This window comes from Rhodamnia argentea, chromosome 10 (assembly GCF_020921035.1).
Source record: "Rhodamnia argentea isolate NSW1041297 chromosome 10, ASM2092103v1, whole genome shotgun sequence".
NCBI lineage: Eukaryota > Viridiplantae > Streptophyta > Magnoliopsida > Myrtales > Myrtaceae > Rhodamnia > Rhodamnia argentea.
In genome coordinates, this window is record NC_063159.1 from 19,311,504 (window position 1) to 19,324,652 (window position 13,149).

A 13,149-nucleotide genomic window follows, 5' to 3' on the forward strand; every position below is an offset into this window, starting at 1 on the left:
TACTTTTGCTAATTCAATCCTAAATTTTTTGTATTTATGCCAATTCTATCATAAAAATTTTATTTATGACAATTCAATTCTAAATATTTTGTATTTATGCCAATTCGATTAATCTGCCCAATTTTGATTGGCCGGCGGTGATGTGGACACCGGCCGATACTAAGTGGATGTTGGCGCTGACGTAGATAATTTTTATTAATATTTTAATATTTTAAACTATTTTTTACTTTTTCCTTTTTTCTTTTCTTCTATTTCTTTTTTTCCCTCCTTTCTTTTTCCTCTAGCAAGCAGGTCACCGGCGCCAAAGGCTAAGTTGCTAGCGGTCTCGCCCGGTGCCGGGCAAGGCCAACCATGGCGAGTCAAGACCTCACCCAGGGCCGGGCGAGGTCGACTAGCGATGGCTAGCCTCACCATGGACAATGAGTTGCGACCTCTCCCATCACCTAGACCTAGGCTGGGCGAGGTCGGCCAAATGCAGTCCTCGGACGACGAGTCGTGACCTCGCCATAGATTGTGAGACGCGGCCTCGCCTAGATTTGGGCGGGGCAAGGTCCGCCATGGCTACCTCACCATGGACAATGAGCCGGATCTAGGGGGCAACCAATGAACGAACACAGTAGAAGACAAAAATTGCAAAAATTGAGGAAAAGATCTAGGGAAGGTCACTTGCGAACGAGCCCCGCCCAATCTCGAGGATGAAGCCATGATGACCTAGTCCTTGCTCTTCGCCTTCTTGAAGCCGCCATGGTCGGCCGACCTCGCCTTCCATGGCAAGGCCGCCATGATCGGCCGACCTCGCCCATGCCGGATCTCGGCGAGGTTGTGCCTTGCCATGACCTGCCTTGCCCGGCGTTGGCAAAGTCGACCTCGCCATGGCCGGCCTTGCCCGGCGCCGTGGAGGCTACTAGTGGCCTTCGGCCAATCGCCACCGCGATCCGCTTGCTAAGGGACGAGAAAGGAGGAAGAAGAAAGGAGAACAAAGGAAAGAGCAGAAAAGACAAAAAGGAAAATAATAAAAAATAGTTTAAAATAATAAAATATTAATAAAAATTTTCACGTCAGCCCCCGCATCTATGTCGGCACCAACCGGTGTATATGTCATTATCGGCCAGCCAAAATTGGACGGATGGACTGAATTGGCACAAACACAAAAGGTTTAAAACTGAATTGGCACAAACACAAAAGGTTTAGAACCGAATTGGCACAAAAAAAAAGGTTTAGGATCGAATTGACATCAATGTAAAAGGTTTAGAATTGAATTGGCAAAATTAAAAGATTTATAACTAAACCGGCAAAAGTGCGATAGGTTTAAGACTTTTTTGACAATTTTCAACAATTTTCCCAACGTTTATTTGAGTTACCAACTTTTCTCGATTAAATTACAAGTTAGTTATGAATTAAACTGTCATTTAAGTTGCTAACCAATATTTATAAGTTTTTTTTTTAATTTATCAACCTTTGTTATCCTTTAGCACCTTTTATTTGTCTGTTTTACAAGTGCCTTAAATGTATCGACTTTCCTATGTAACTTACCTAGTTTTATCCCATTACATTATATTTGTTAATAATAGTTCTTCGGCACGGAAAAAATCGGTCTTTTTGGGTACGAAACAATAGGAGTATGCGATATCGTCCGACCATGTCGGCATTAGCTCGCCTTTTGCTCGGCTATACCACAAGCGGGGCGTGGTTGAATTTGTTCATCATGGTTTTTGTCTGAGATCTGATACATGCATGGAGTACGTTAGCGATCTTTAGAGTACAAAAAAGAAGGTCGATATGGTGTGCGAGCTGGGCAACCATTGAATTGTTTCAACTGCAAGTCACACATCATGGAGAGAGCCAGCCCCTTTATTGCAGAAAAAGCAAGGATTCTTATGAGCCATGAGCTGGAGGTGAAGTGTCTCTGTCGACGCGCAAGCGAGCGAAGGCCGGATCGAATCTGTCATCGGGCGGGCGAGACGAGCGAATGGAGATCGTGAAACGCACGGGAAGCAAGTTGGATCCTGGAAGCGCTGGGCATCACATGAAGGCATGAGGGCGTGTGCACGTGAATTCTAGGGCAGTGGAGTGATGGTCCAGTGCAGCAGATGGAAGAAGCTCTGGTGATGAAGAGGGAAAAAGGCCGAGAGAAGACATCTTTGTGCATGTGAATTGACCAGGCCATATGGTTGAGTGATCCCTAACGAATTACCTGGCAAAGCTGATTTTAATCAAATGTGTCTCCGTGATGAACCACGTCAATGTTATTTGGCAACTTATCCCAACAGAGCTAGAGGTTAGGGGTGAGCGAAAGGAATCGTCCGAATCGGTTGGTTCTAGGGGACTCCCTTCGGAATCTATGAATATCGATCTGGCTCCTGATTCCTATTGTGAACACACCCACCCGGATCGGAGCTGGACCGATTTTTTTTATTTATTCTTACAAACCTGAAAATTGTTCACAAATCATAACGCGACATCTCGTTCACAACATACAAACCTTATCAGATAGATTGAGTATCGCACATCATTAGTCGCTCGCGCCTCTCTCTCACAAGTCAAAGTCACGATTCTCAATCGCTTGCTCTCATGCCTCTCGCAACCTCGCTTGAAGCTCATGACGCTCACTCTCAAGTCACGCCCTCTCGCCTCGACGCCACCCTCTCGCCTGAGTTGCGTCCCTCTCGCTCCACGCTTCCCTCTCGCGATCTCATCTCTAGTCTCGACTCTCGCGTCCTCTCTTGCTTCGTTTTTCGCTGATGACAATCGCATCTCATCAAGGTAAATATCCAGTGCTCTGTTTTTTGGAGTTCTTCGTACAAATTTTGAGCTGATCACTGTGGGTTCTTTAAAATGCTTGAATGAAATGTGAGAAGCTGTCTTTGGAGACTTGTGTCAAATTCAGACTTGAAGAACTGCAAGAAGCTGTTATGGGGGGACTCCCTCATGCAGCCAAGAGAGATGCTGCAACCATGTCCACACCCTGACAAAGTAAAAATGAGTCACAAGAATTTTGAAATATATATATGATCATATGTTTTGAAAACTCTCGTGACGATATTATGCCATGCAATGGCTAGTTCCATGGACCAATTCAGGAATCAGATCGGGCCGATGGTCCACTTCCTCGATGGGTCCAGGAACTAGTGAGGGGTTCTCGATTCACAATTTCTGGAACCGCCCCTTAGTGCGCAATTTCCGGTTTCAAAATGAGAACTAGCCCAGTTCAAGACACATCATGAAATCGATCACTCTTATTAAATGATAAGAATGCAACATTTCAAGTCTCATATGGAACCAAAGAAAAATTGTGAATTAATACCAATGGAAGACTCGTATTAAAATTCACTTATCGAAAACAAGACCGGATACATTTCCGGCCATTAGATAGATGAACCCTTTATATCCGGTCCATACGGTTACTTGTGTGTTATGATCATTGCCCCATCTGTGTATAATCGATCCCTACAGTTATTTATGTAATCCGATCATCGCCCCGAATTGAATAAAAATCAACAGCCATATATATATAGCAAAATGCTAAATCAAGAGAGACATCCCTCGATTCTTTTGGACCCAAATCATATCGAGAAACTCCTTCCAGACCGCCATCTTTCTCCTCCTTCAATACATGCTTCGACATCCGAGGAGTAACGATCGAGGAATAATTCATAATCTTTTCTTTTTCTTTTTCTTTTTCCTTGGAAATCCGACGTACCCAATATAAATATTAGAGTCGTTTAAACAGAAACAAAATAAAACGTGCTGAAGGACAGCATCGGATCGAGCATGGAATAAGAATTGAGAGATGGAAAGGAAATATTCTCAGCGAAATAATATTTTATTTTTTGTGGAACATATGCTCTTGCCTTTTCATACGTCCATGGCCCCATAGATTATGAGGGAGAAATGGCGCACGCCAAAAAGCAAGAGCGTGAGCCTGCGAGGGGCAAATTCGTCAAATCGCGTTGCACGCCCAGGCCCCAAGGGGAAGGGAAGGTCAAACAACGTCCACTTGTTTAATCCACGGGGACGGGAGGGGCTCTCCTCTCCTCTTAGTCCGTGAAATCCCCAAAACGGGGCTTCCGACAAGCTCCGGCGGTTGGTCCCGTCGCTGGGTCCCACGGGGAGCATCCAATGAGAACCCTTTGTCGAGGAGGGAGCAAAGATGCTCCAGTGCGTCTGACCGCACCGGATTCCGGCTCTCTTCTTCTTCTTTCTTCTCCGAGGTTGGACTGGGCTTCGAAATCTCAAAGCTTTCAACTCTCTCTTTCTGCGGATGAGCCACCATCTTCATCGCAATCAACGGCTGCGATTCGTGGGTGAGGACTTGAATTGTGTTCTGATTCTGCTGGAAATAAAGGTAAAGTGATCTCTTTTAACTTCCCCTTTTGTTCTGATGACTTCAGCTGTAGCTTGCTTCTGAATTATGCTTTGGAGCTTGTAATTTTAGCTATTCAGGCTTCGATTGGTTGGAGTTATCGGTTATTCAGTGCTTAGTTGAACATCCAAAGGTTAATTTCGGTTAGTGCTTGCTATTTTTTCCCATGATTTTTGGAATGAAGGGAATTAGTCCCGGGTCTTGTGGTTTCTTGTGATTTTGAGCCACTTTTCCATCAATTGTCATGTTCACTTGAGCCTACGGGCGCTTCAGGGCATGTTAATTAGAAGGTAGAACCCAGGAACAGAAAATCCTAGTAATAAGTTCAACGGAATCAATTTCTGCTTCTTGCCTAGAAGAATTGGAGAACTAGTTAGCTCTATTTACTCTCCGAAGTAGACTTTTTGGGGAAATTTTGGGTTCTTCATCGAATTATGGAATTAAGTAAAAGAGCCAATCTTGGGTTGATTCTAAGGGGGAAGATTGTCCTGATTTTCCACCAAGTTTTTGGGTTCTCTTTTGGTTATTGGATTGTTAGTTGGAGACGTTCAATCATCTTTTTTCAGTTAGCAACATGCTCGTTGGGTGTAATGTTGCGGACTCTGTAGATTCCTTGTGGCTGCGTTAGCCTGTGTGGTAGAGCTGTGCTTGGCAATACATGTTTTGAAGGTGTAGCACCTTGGAACCGCACCTGAAGTCGGGTAGAGCAGCGATGCTGCAGCTGTCAAGCGTTCGCTGAGTACCTCAAACGAGCTAAAATAGGCCTTTGGAAATCTGTAACTATTCAAGGAAGCTGAGTGTATCCTGTTCATAGCTGTGACACCTTGAAGTTGGATGGAATAGCTTCCTATAAGCTCCTTTGATTCTTAAGCAGGACATCTTGTAAGTAGTCGTACATTCTGAAAGATGAAAATCAATAAGTTGATGCCTCTGGTTGCTCTAGAGCCAATGGGGAAGGAAAGGGAGTGGGAAGCTTTTGCAGGAGTTGAATGTTCTTGTTGTAGTTACAGTAACAACTGGTGAAATGCCTTTCAGTTTTGGTGTCGTGGAAAATTATGTTTGCATGTTTTCTAGACATGCTAGAACAATTCTTGGTCTCTGTTGATCTTTCTGTGCATGAGTTCATTTTCCTTGGACTTGTTGTGAACTATTCAAAGAAAGCATTACTTTCGGAGTTGTTCTAGAGCTAGTAGCTTCATGAAGTTATTTGCTTTTTCTAACAAATTTTTTATTGATCTTGGATCTTTTTTATCACATTCTCCTCAACCTTTTTATGGTAAAAGTCTAAGCAAAACACGGTTTTATGCAAGTGTCTACAACAAATCTTTATCTTACTGAGTCGCGCATTCTATGCTCAGATGATAGTGTTCCTTTTGACAAAGTGAAGACTTTAACAATCCTAATCGAAGCGATCATATGGCTAATGAAGAAAGCACACCAAATGAAACTGGTCCTGAAGGAGTGAAGCCAGAAAACAACCCTGATAATGGAGGTGATACACCACAGCCTGGTCGGGAATCAAATTCAAAAGAATCCCTCGTGTGTGGTATGGGGCTTCAAGGGGCACAGGCAAAGGAACTTTTATTATTGGAGCTGACCCCTGAAAGTGTTAAGTATGAATCACCATCTGTTCAAGAAGGCAGCACTCCCTCTATCAGTTATGAAAAGACTGCAGAGGATGGATATAATTGGCGAAAATATGGTCAGAAAAATGTTAAAGGGAATGAATTTGTGCGTAGTTATTACAGATGTACGCATCCATACTGCCCTGTGAAGAAACAAGTGGAGCGCTCGCGTAGTGGCCGGATTACCGATAACATCTACTTAGGCGAGCATAGTCATCCTAGCCCACAGAAGCACCTACCAATGGCTGTCGGCTTTGCCGTGTCCATAGTTGAGGAGAAGCCAGAGAGGCCTTCTTCCACAAGCACACAAGGTATGGGGAGTATCACTTTTGCTTTCCGTCTTCCCTTTTAAAACGGTGGTGAAATCAATTGGCTCTTAATTTTGTAGACAAATCATCACAAGCGAAGAGCCAGGCATACTATCAAGTTGACAACAAAGAAACTCCTCAGCCTTTAGCGCTTCCAGCTCCTGCTGAAGTGAAACCTGTGGTACCAGCAAAAGTCAAGGTTCAGGATGAAATAGCTACTGATGAGGATCCTCCTGGTTCAAAACGAAGGTAGGCTGTTTCTTGCTAGTAATTTTTTCCCTTTTTGGGTGGTGGAGGACCAAAACTTTTTATTGGAATTTTTTTCCTTAAATATTTTGCCTCATCATTCAAATGAATTTAGGACTTAGAGGGTGGGTAGTATTTTCATTTCCAGAAACCGAACAAGGAAGAATTCATTCAGAAGCAAATGAAAGGCTTTCATAAAAATTCTTGTAGAATCGAGAGCAACGATGTTGTCCATAGATCAAATTATTTCGTACAAAAAAAGAAAAAACAAGTTTAATCACTGCTTGCTAGGACGTGTAAGTTGCCTTTTCTTTGACTATCAGAAGCATTGAACAGGAAAAAGGACAGTTGCAACACAGATACCGCTTCAGTGGATAAGACTACCACTGAAGCACGGAGCGTTGTTCACACCGTGAGTGAGGTAGATATTGTCAATGATGGGTATCGGTGGCGCAAATATGGCCAGAAAATGGTGAAAGGCAATCCTAATCCGAGGTAGGCACTGTTAGTGCTTTGTGATTGTACTGTACTTCCGTTTGATTAATCTTCACCCTTGTGGCATCCATAACGGTTTTTTTTCCAATCAATAAGACTGCATTATTGCTGTCAGTCTATGGAGTAGAAATAACTAAAGCAAGGTAGGCTACCCTCCTCAGTGACTTATGTTGATCATCATCTCATATTCCTAGGTGTTGCAATAAGGGCGATTATCTGTCAACTTTTCCCACTACCCCCTCCCAACAACACAAAACACCACCCCCTCCCCCCCCACCCCCCCCACCCCACCCCCCAAACAGGCACCCCTGGCAAATAAAAAAAAAAAACGCTTCGCCTTGATTTAATGTGAGATGCTTAATGAGGATGAGGCAAGATACTAGAAATTTTTTGAGGTACTTAAAATAAGTGAGCTAGTTTCATAGTTGCATTTTAAGGCCTTGAAATGCTACTTGCATTTCATCCTCTTCTACCGAGATTTTGATATTAGTTATTGATGGAAAGTCCCTTCAAGATTGATTTTTCCTTTAACTCATTGTTATCTCATCTTACATTGAGATGTGTACTGTGCACTGCTGGTGCATTGCAGGAGTTACTACAGATGTTCAAGCCCCGGATGTCCAGCTAAAAAGCACGTGGAGAGGGCATCCCATGATGCCAAGGTGGTCATGACCACTTACGAGGGTCAGCACAACGACCATTCTGTCCCTCCTTTAAGGACAATCATGCCTAATTCAGGGGGATTTAATGGTCATGCAACCACCCAAAGTGGAGACGTGAACATCAAATCTCCGGATGGTGAGACCGTGTCTCACAGTGTTGTGGAGAATGCTAGCTCGGCTTCTGGGAGTAAGTCAACCGACCAATCCAATGGCAAGGCTGAAGAAACATCAAGACCTGGTGATCAAGTTGGGGATAGAACAGTATTTAATAATGATTTAGGTCCTGAGGATCGAATTAATGAGGAAAAAGAAGACCTGTCGAGTACTAAATCAGGGGAACGTGATCCTGTTCATCTTGACTCCGTCGTGAATGTGATGGGGGAGAATTCACACCCGCAGCAACAGCCATCTAATGCAGCAGCTGTTCAAAGCTAAAACAGTGTCCCTATCTGTGATGGTCAACCCGCGCACAAAACGTTCGCCGAGGCTGTAGTATATTTCTTATGTTAATGTATGAGTGATCAGGTGTGGGATAGGTCATTGGGAGTTGCCTAAATTTGGTAACAGATGTTTAGATTTAACTCTGCACTGAAAATTACATGTTAGAATATTATCAGTTGAATACGATTCCAAGGAGAATCCAATGTGAGAAATCTATTTATTCTCAGAAGCTCCCTTTCATGTCTCCTTTATGCCAAATCATTAACATAGTTAAAAAGCCGTGCTGGGGAAATCGACGGAATATAAGACAGCACCTTAACCTATGTAACAATGGCATACTTATTCTCTGTGTGATTCAACAGTTGATGAGTATGCTACTAGATATTATGGCATCTTATCTTTAGTTTGAAGAGGAGCAAACATAACGAAATGATCTCACAAACTTCTGAAGACTTCATCTATGGAAGAAAGTACAAAGACTTTTCAAGCAAAATGATATAACAGAGAGAGCAAGGTTGCCAAAATCCTCTCTTTTTAGCCGAATTAACAAGGTCCGCCTCTTCTTACTAGGATCCAGTCATACCCAGTAATTCAAGCAAAACAAGTAATACGGTGGGAATTCCTATAATGTTCTACGCATTCCCCACATGATTACATGACAAACTCATAAAATCCGTGACCGCATTTAATAAAATGTAGCTGTTGGGCTTTCAAAAGCGTTCACTCTTTGAAAAAATTTGCACCTGAGTTCAGTATAATGGTCACCAAAAGAAGTTCCAATTCAGTGAAAATGAGTTTTCCCTACCTTTGTCAGGGGAAGAGTAGAGCATGAAATCTGGGACTATACAAAGTGAACAGCTTCAAACACCTCATCAAAGGTACGAGCTAAATGATTACAAAGGAGCGAAACATGAAAAGAAGAAGAACGATTCCAGCTGCTCCATCATGCCGTCTTTATACTTTCTCGGATTATTTCACTTCCACGCACAAGACGCTACCAAGTCTCGATTCATCCATCCTAAATAAAGAGCTCCATCCCTCTCCTCTAGCCTATACTTGTGAGAGTAATTCTCCAACAGCGTTTTGATGGTGGCGTTCACTAGGGAGCTCAAAGGGTATGGCGTAAATCCTGCCATGGCAAAACGCAACCTCCACTTCCCCAGAAGCTCGTGCCTTTCTACCCTCTCGGCCCCCTCGCACGCAATTATATTGACAACGTCTCTTGCCAAACAGTGCTGCTCTACGTTAATCCTCTCCTTGTGCTCTCTGGGAAGAGTCACATCCATCGACTCGAACATGGCTGCATAATGTTCCATAGCCTCGATGAACCGTGGGATAAAGGCAGCAGTATTCGTGTTAGATTCTTGCTCCACTAGGGTCACCACCTTCGGCGACAGGCTCTTGACCAGCCTTAGGAGCCGGTCCCGATGGTTGTGAGTGCTCACACTCTCATCAGGCATGTGGTGAAGCATAAATGCGAAATTTACGGCCAAAGCCTCCCCAGGCCTAACATCGAGATGGTGCAGCTGTAAATCTGAACCTGGTATCGATGCAGCGTGGAACTCAAAGGGGACTTTGTATGACTGAGCAAGTTTAGATAGCCTCTTCCCCACAATGTCCAATCCTCCTCCACGGGCATAAGCTGACGCGGAATCATCGAATCCAGTTATTCTTATGTGGGGTGGCCCACCAGGCCTCGCTGCAAACGCCTGGATTAAAGTGATCCACTGGCTACCCTGAGCAATTTGGAAGTCAACGATGTGGACTCTTTTCTCATCTTTCATGGCTTCGGCTATCGCACCATTTGCCGACATGTATCCAAATTTGAAGTATGGACAGACCTCATAAAGAATGTGCATGTAGGAAAGGAGCTCCGAGCTTTCAGGTTCTTTGCATTGCAGAGCTTTATAGATGGAGCTTCCTGAGGAGGCTAAACGAGCAACGAGACCTTCCAACATGTACGCTCCCAGCCTCTCGATCGGTTCCCCAGAAACTGAGACCATTTCACGCAACTCATCCATCAACCAGTTCGCGGTCCATAGATTATTTTCTGAAACTGCCTTTGCAGAGGCAATGAGGACTTGTTTCAAATCCCTCCGTTCTATTGCATCCATTAGTTTGATCCCCGGCGAGGCTATGTGGATCCCCTTCTGGAGACTCCTCTCATAGTTAGTGGGAATATCAGAATCAGGTCCCAGCATTAGGTTCTCCAATTCTCTCAGCTTGTGCAAAAAATCATTTGCATCGTCGGTGACACAAGACCCACTTATGGAGGAGGCATAGGTATTATCTGGGGAGTGTAGGGTATCAGGTAGAAAAGACACGGAATCTTGCAGAGATACAGGACTCCCGTTGGATGAGAAGCTGATGGTTGATGGTGAGTTGTAAATAGCATAACCTCCGCTGGCGGAGGATGACTCGAGGGTGCAGTATTTTTCTGGGAGACTCTGTGTGTGATAGTGGCAAGGGTGGCAATCTAAAGTATGAAACTGAGGCAAGCAAAAGGTGCCAATCTCATGCGCAGACTGATAATAAATTTTGTTCGACATGCTTAAATGACTCTTCTTCTGTCCTGTGATGCTTGCTTCTGACGAACGATTCACTTTGGAGGACCACCTGCTCACTATATGGCAGGGTAAAACTATCGAGTTCGGTTCTCAGTTTGCCAGCTAACTTGCATGATGAGCTCTAAACTCGATGGTAGCGAGACTTTATCCAACCAAGCAGCCAAACCCTGCACAACACAAGTTGAATATATAAGTGACATTTTTCCACCCCACAAAGAGGATGTAATGCAGTTATGCAAAACATTTCTACGTAAAGATGCATTGGCTTGAATGATGATGCAGAAAAAGTACACAGATTAGAGGTAGTTAGCAATATCAAGGGTTGGGCAGGTCATAAAGATGCAAAAATCCTCCTGAGTATGGAAGAGATACTGCATGCTCATTCAGGTGATGAAATGTTCTGCTCGAGAGGTCTCTGGAATGTGGCTATGCATAGAAGCCCTAGAATTGCTACTATAGTGAAGTGGAGAACAAACCACGATCAAGACAGATGGTATTATCAGCGTACATAAAAGGAGAAGAGAGGGAGGAGATGATGGAATCATGGAGAATCAAATTATGACAGGCTTCAGGAAGGACAACCACCATAACACAAGTTTGACAATCATAAGAGAAGTCATGCAAAGCCTTGAAATCAGCAAACAGCAAACTGCATCCTTCTGCATCTCAAGCATGAATTTGAACCACAATTGGACAAGGTTTAAGAAATCATCATTCTATTCTTCCAAAGCACACCGGGCAACCTTGGTGTCTTGCTTGTAGAACATGTCTATTCTTCCTTTTTCTTCAACGAGAGAAGAAAAACGAAGGATAGTCTGGTAAAACCTGATAGACACTTAGAAATTCAGTGACTTAAAATGCAAGTGCGGAATGTCTTACTCACTGAGCCTTTCGCAGCAGAAAGAGTGTATAGGAATACTAAGGAGGATATATTCTCCTGTCTATTTTTCTTTACTTTGTCCATCTTGCTTTACCCTCTGAAAGCATTTTCCACATCTTAACATCCAATGTAAGAGGAAGCCTACTCAGCAAAGGCTGACAAACCAAAACCAGACAAGAACAAGCAAGGAGTCTCGGACATGAAAATCATGATATCACAAGTCGCAAGCCATTAAGTATTGCAAGCAACCAAACACTAAATCAGATTTAGCTGATTATGCACCCAAGAACCCCAGGTCTGAATGTCTACCATGTAGAGACAGCAGCTCTCTATATGCAGATTCTAATATTTTCCATTCAGGTACGTGAGAGTGATCTCTAAGGCAAAAAAACAAAAAAAAGGAAAAATCACGTCAATCAGGTTATTATCAAGTGGATCAAATAACTCATCTGAGTTTTGGCACATTGTCTGCTCTAAGAATTGAACCGTACTTTGCCCGCTAAAATAAGTGATTCTGTGTTTGTTTATTATATGAGGAAAAGAAGGATGCGTGGACCACATTTGCCCAGAAAAGACCAGCAATCACATCCTGGAAAAACAGAGCACTTCATTTTCAGCTCTATGTCGAAATGAAGCAATCAATTCTCAATTCACTGGAAACCCAATTGCCTATATCTAACACCACGATAGATTAGGTAAGCCAATTCTCGAAGGAGATAAGCAATGCAATCAGCAAGGAGAAGACGAACTTCTGATGATGCTCACATTTCCTCAGGGGAGAGAGGTTTCGTCAACAGAAAAATACCAGACCAACAAAACGAAATTTTCAAAATTCGGAGGAGAGAATTTCTATTTCCTTGACAAAGCCAAAAGCTTCTAGCTTCAGAGCAATCAAGAACACACGAATCCCCAGAACAGAGCAAAGAATATGTCAGTGTCACTCATCTAAACGAGAGGGAAAAGCACCAACAAAGCTCACCACCCATCAATCCCTCACAAATCTAACTTCAGAAGCAACGATTCAAGTCTTGTATGATGATCCATCACCCAAAATTTTCGTCCAAAAATCACTCAGCTTCAACGACCAGAGAACAAACGAAGAAAACCGAGAGCACAAGGAGAAAAATTGGGAAATGAACAGTTCTCAGAGCAAGAATGGTGGGGTTCAATCTCAAAACAAGTAGTTGACAAAACCGACCTTGAGCGAGGAAATTAATGTTTCCAGTGAGCTCCCAGAGAAACTGGCTCATGGGTCTTCACAGGAAGAAGAGAGAGAGCAGAGCTCCCACAGCAGAGAAGCAAGATTCTATTATAAAATAGCAAGCCCCCAGAATTGCCCTGGAATTTCAACGAATCTACGTGGCTGCCACCGAGAAATGAGAAGCTGGAAACGACTAATCGGCCCCAAGTCTGTCAAATTAAGTTCGACTCGACTTTCCCACGAGGTGATATTCGTGGCCTTAAGATTACTCGGGGCCGGCGATGTCATTTAGATTTGAAATTCGTCAGATCCCAATCGAAACATCTTTAACCATCATTAACGAATAATCCCGTTCTCACCG

The 13,149-nt window shown here is 43.4% G+C and overlaps 2 protein-coding genes across 5 annotated transcripts; one reads left to right on the plus strand and one right to left on the minus strand.

Annotated features, from left to right (window-relative positions):
- Nucleotides 1–4,045: 4,045 nt before the first annotated feature.
- LOC115747556 (WRKY transcription factor 1-like) lies at nucleotides 4,046–8,369 on the plus strand. 3 transcript variants are annotated; one of them, XM_048286076.1, is made up of 6 exons: nucleotides 4,046–4,345; nucleotides 4,972–5,245; nucleotides 5,722–6,299; nucleotides 6,377–6,545; nucleotides 6,879–7,037; nucleotides 7,627–8,369. In XM_048286076.1, exons 3-6 carry the CDS (start codon nucleotides 5,780–5,782, stop codon nucleotides 8,132–8,134), a joined length of 1,356 nt encoding a protein of 451 aa, XP_048142033.1. In that variant the 5' UTR covers nucleotides 4,046–4,345; nucleotides 4,972–5,245; nucleotides 5,722–5,779; the 3' UTR covers nucleotides 8,135–8,369. The 3 variants fall into 3 exon arrangements, with proteins under 3 accessions (XP_048142033.1, XP_030539624.1, XP_030539623.1); XM_030683764.2 differs by having other exon boundaries at nucleotides 5,033–5,245; XM_030683763.2 differs by lacking the exon at nucleotides 4,972–5,245.
- Nucleotides 8,370–8,844: 475 nt separating this feature from the next.
- LOC115747554 (scarecrow-like protein 21) lies at nucleotides 8,845–12,909 on the minus strand. 2 transcript variants are annotated; one of them, XM_030683759.2, is made up of 2 exons: nucleotides 12,786–12,909; nucleotides 8,845–10,874 (listed from the first exon to the last, which is right to left on the minus strand). In XM_030683759.2, exon 2 carries the CDS (start codon nucleotides 10,687–10,689, stop codon nucleotides 9,115–9,117), a length of 1,575 nt encoding a protein of 524 aa, XP_030539619.1. In that variant the 5' UTR covers nucleotides 10,690–10,874; nucleotides 12,786–12,909; the 3' UTR covers nucleotides 8,845–9,114. The 2 variants fall into 2 exon arrangements, with proteins under 2 accessions (XP_030539619.1, XP_030539621.1); XM_030683761.2 differs by lacking the exon at nucleotides 12,786–12,909 and adding an exon at nucleotides 11,587–12,321.
- Between the last annotated feature and the right edge of the window lie 240 nt (nucleotides 12,910–13,149).

Bases quoted from the DNA above. Each gene is read 5' to 3' on its own strand.
- LOC115747556 (XM_048286076.1), top strand. From the start codon at position 5,780: ATGGCTAATGAAGAAAGCACACCAAATGAAACTGGTCCTGAAGGAGTG. The intron at 6,300-6,376 runs GTATGGGGAGTA...TTAATTTTGTAG, and splicing joins TTCTTCCACAAGCACACAAG to ACAAATCATCACAAGCGAAG. The intron at 6,546-6,878 runs GTAGGCTGTTTC...AGCATTGAACAG, and splicing joins CCTCCTGGTTCAAAACGAAG to GAAAAAGGACAGTTGCAACA.
- LOC115747554 (XM_030683759.2), bottom strand. From the start codon at position 10,689: ATGTCGAACAAAATTTATTATCAGTCTGCGCATGAGATTGGCACCTTT.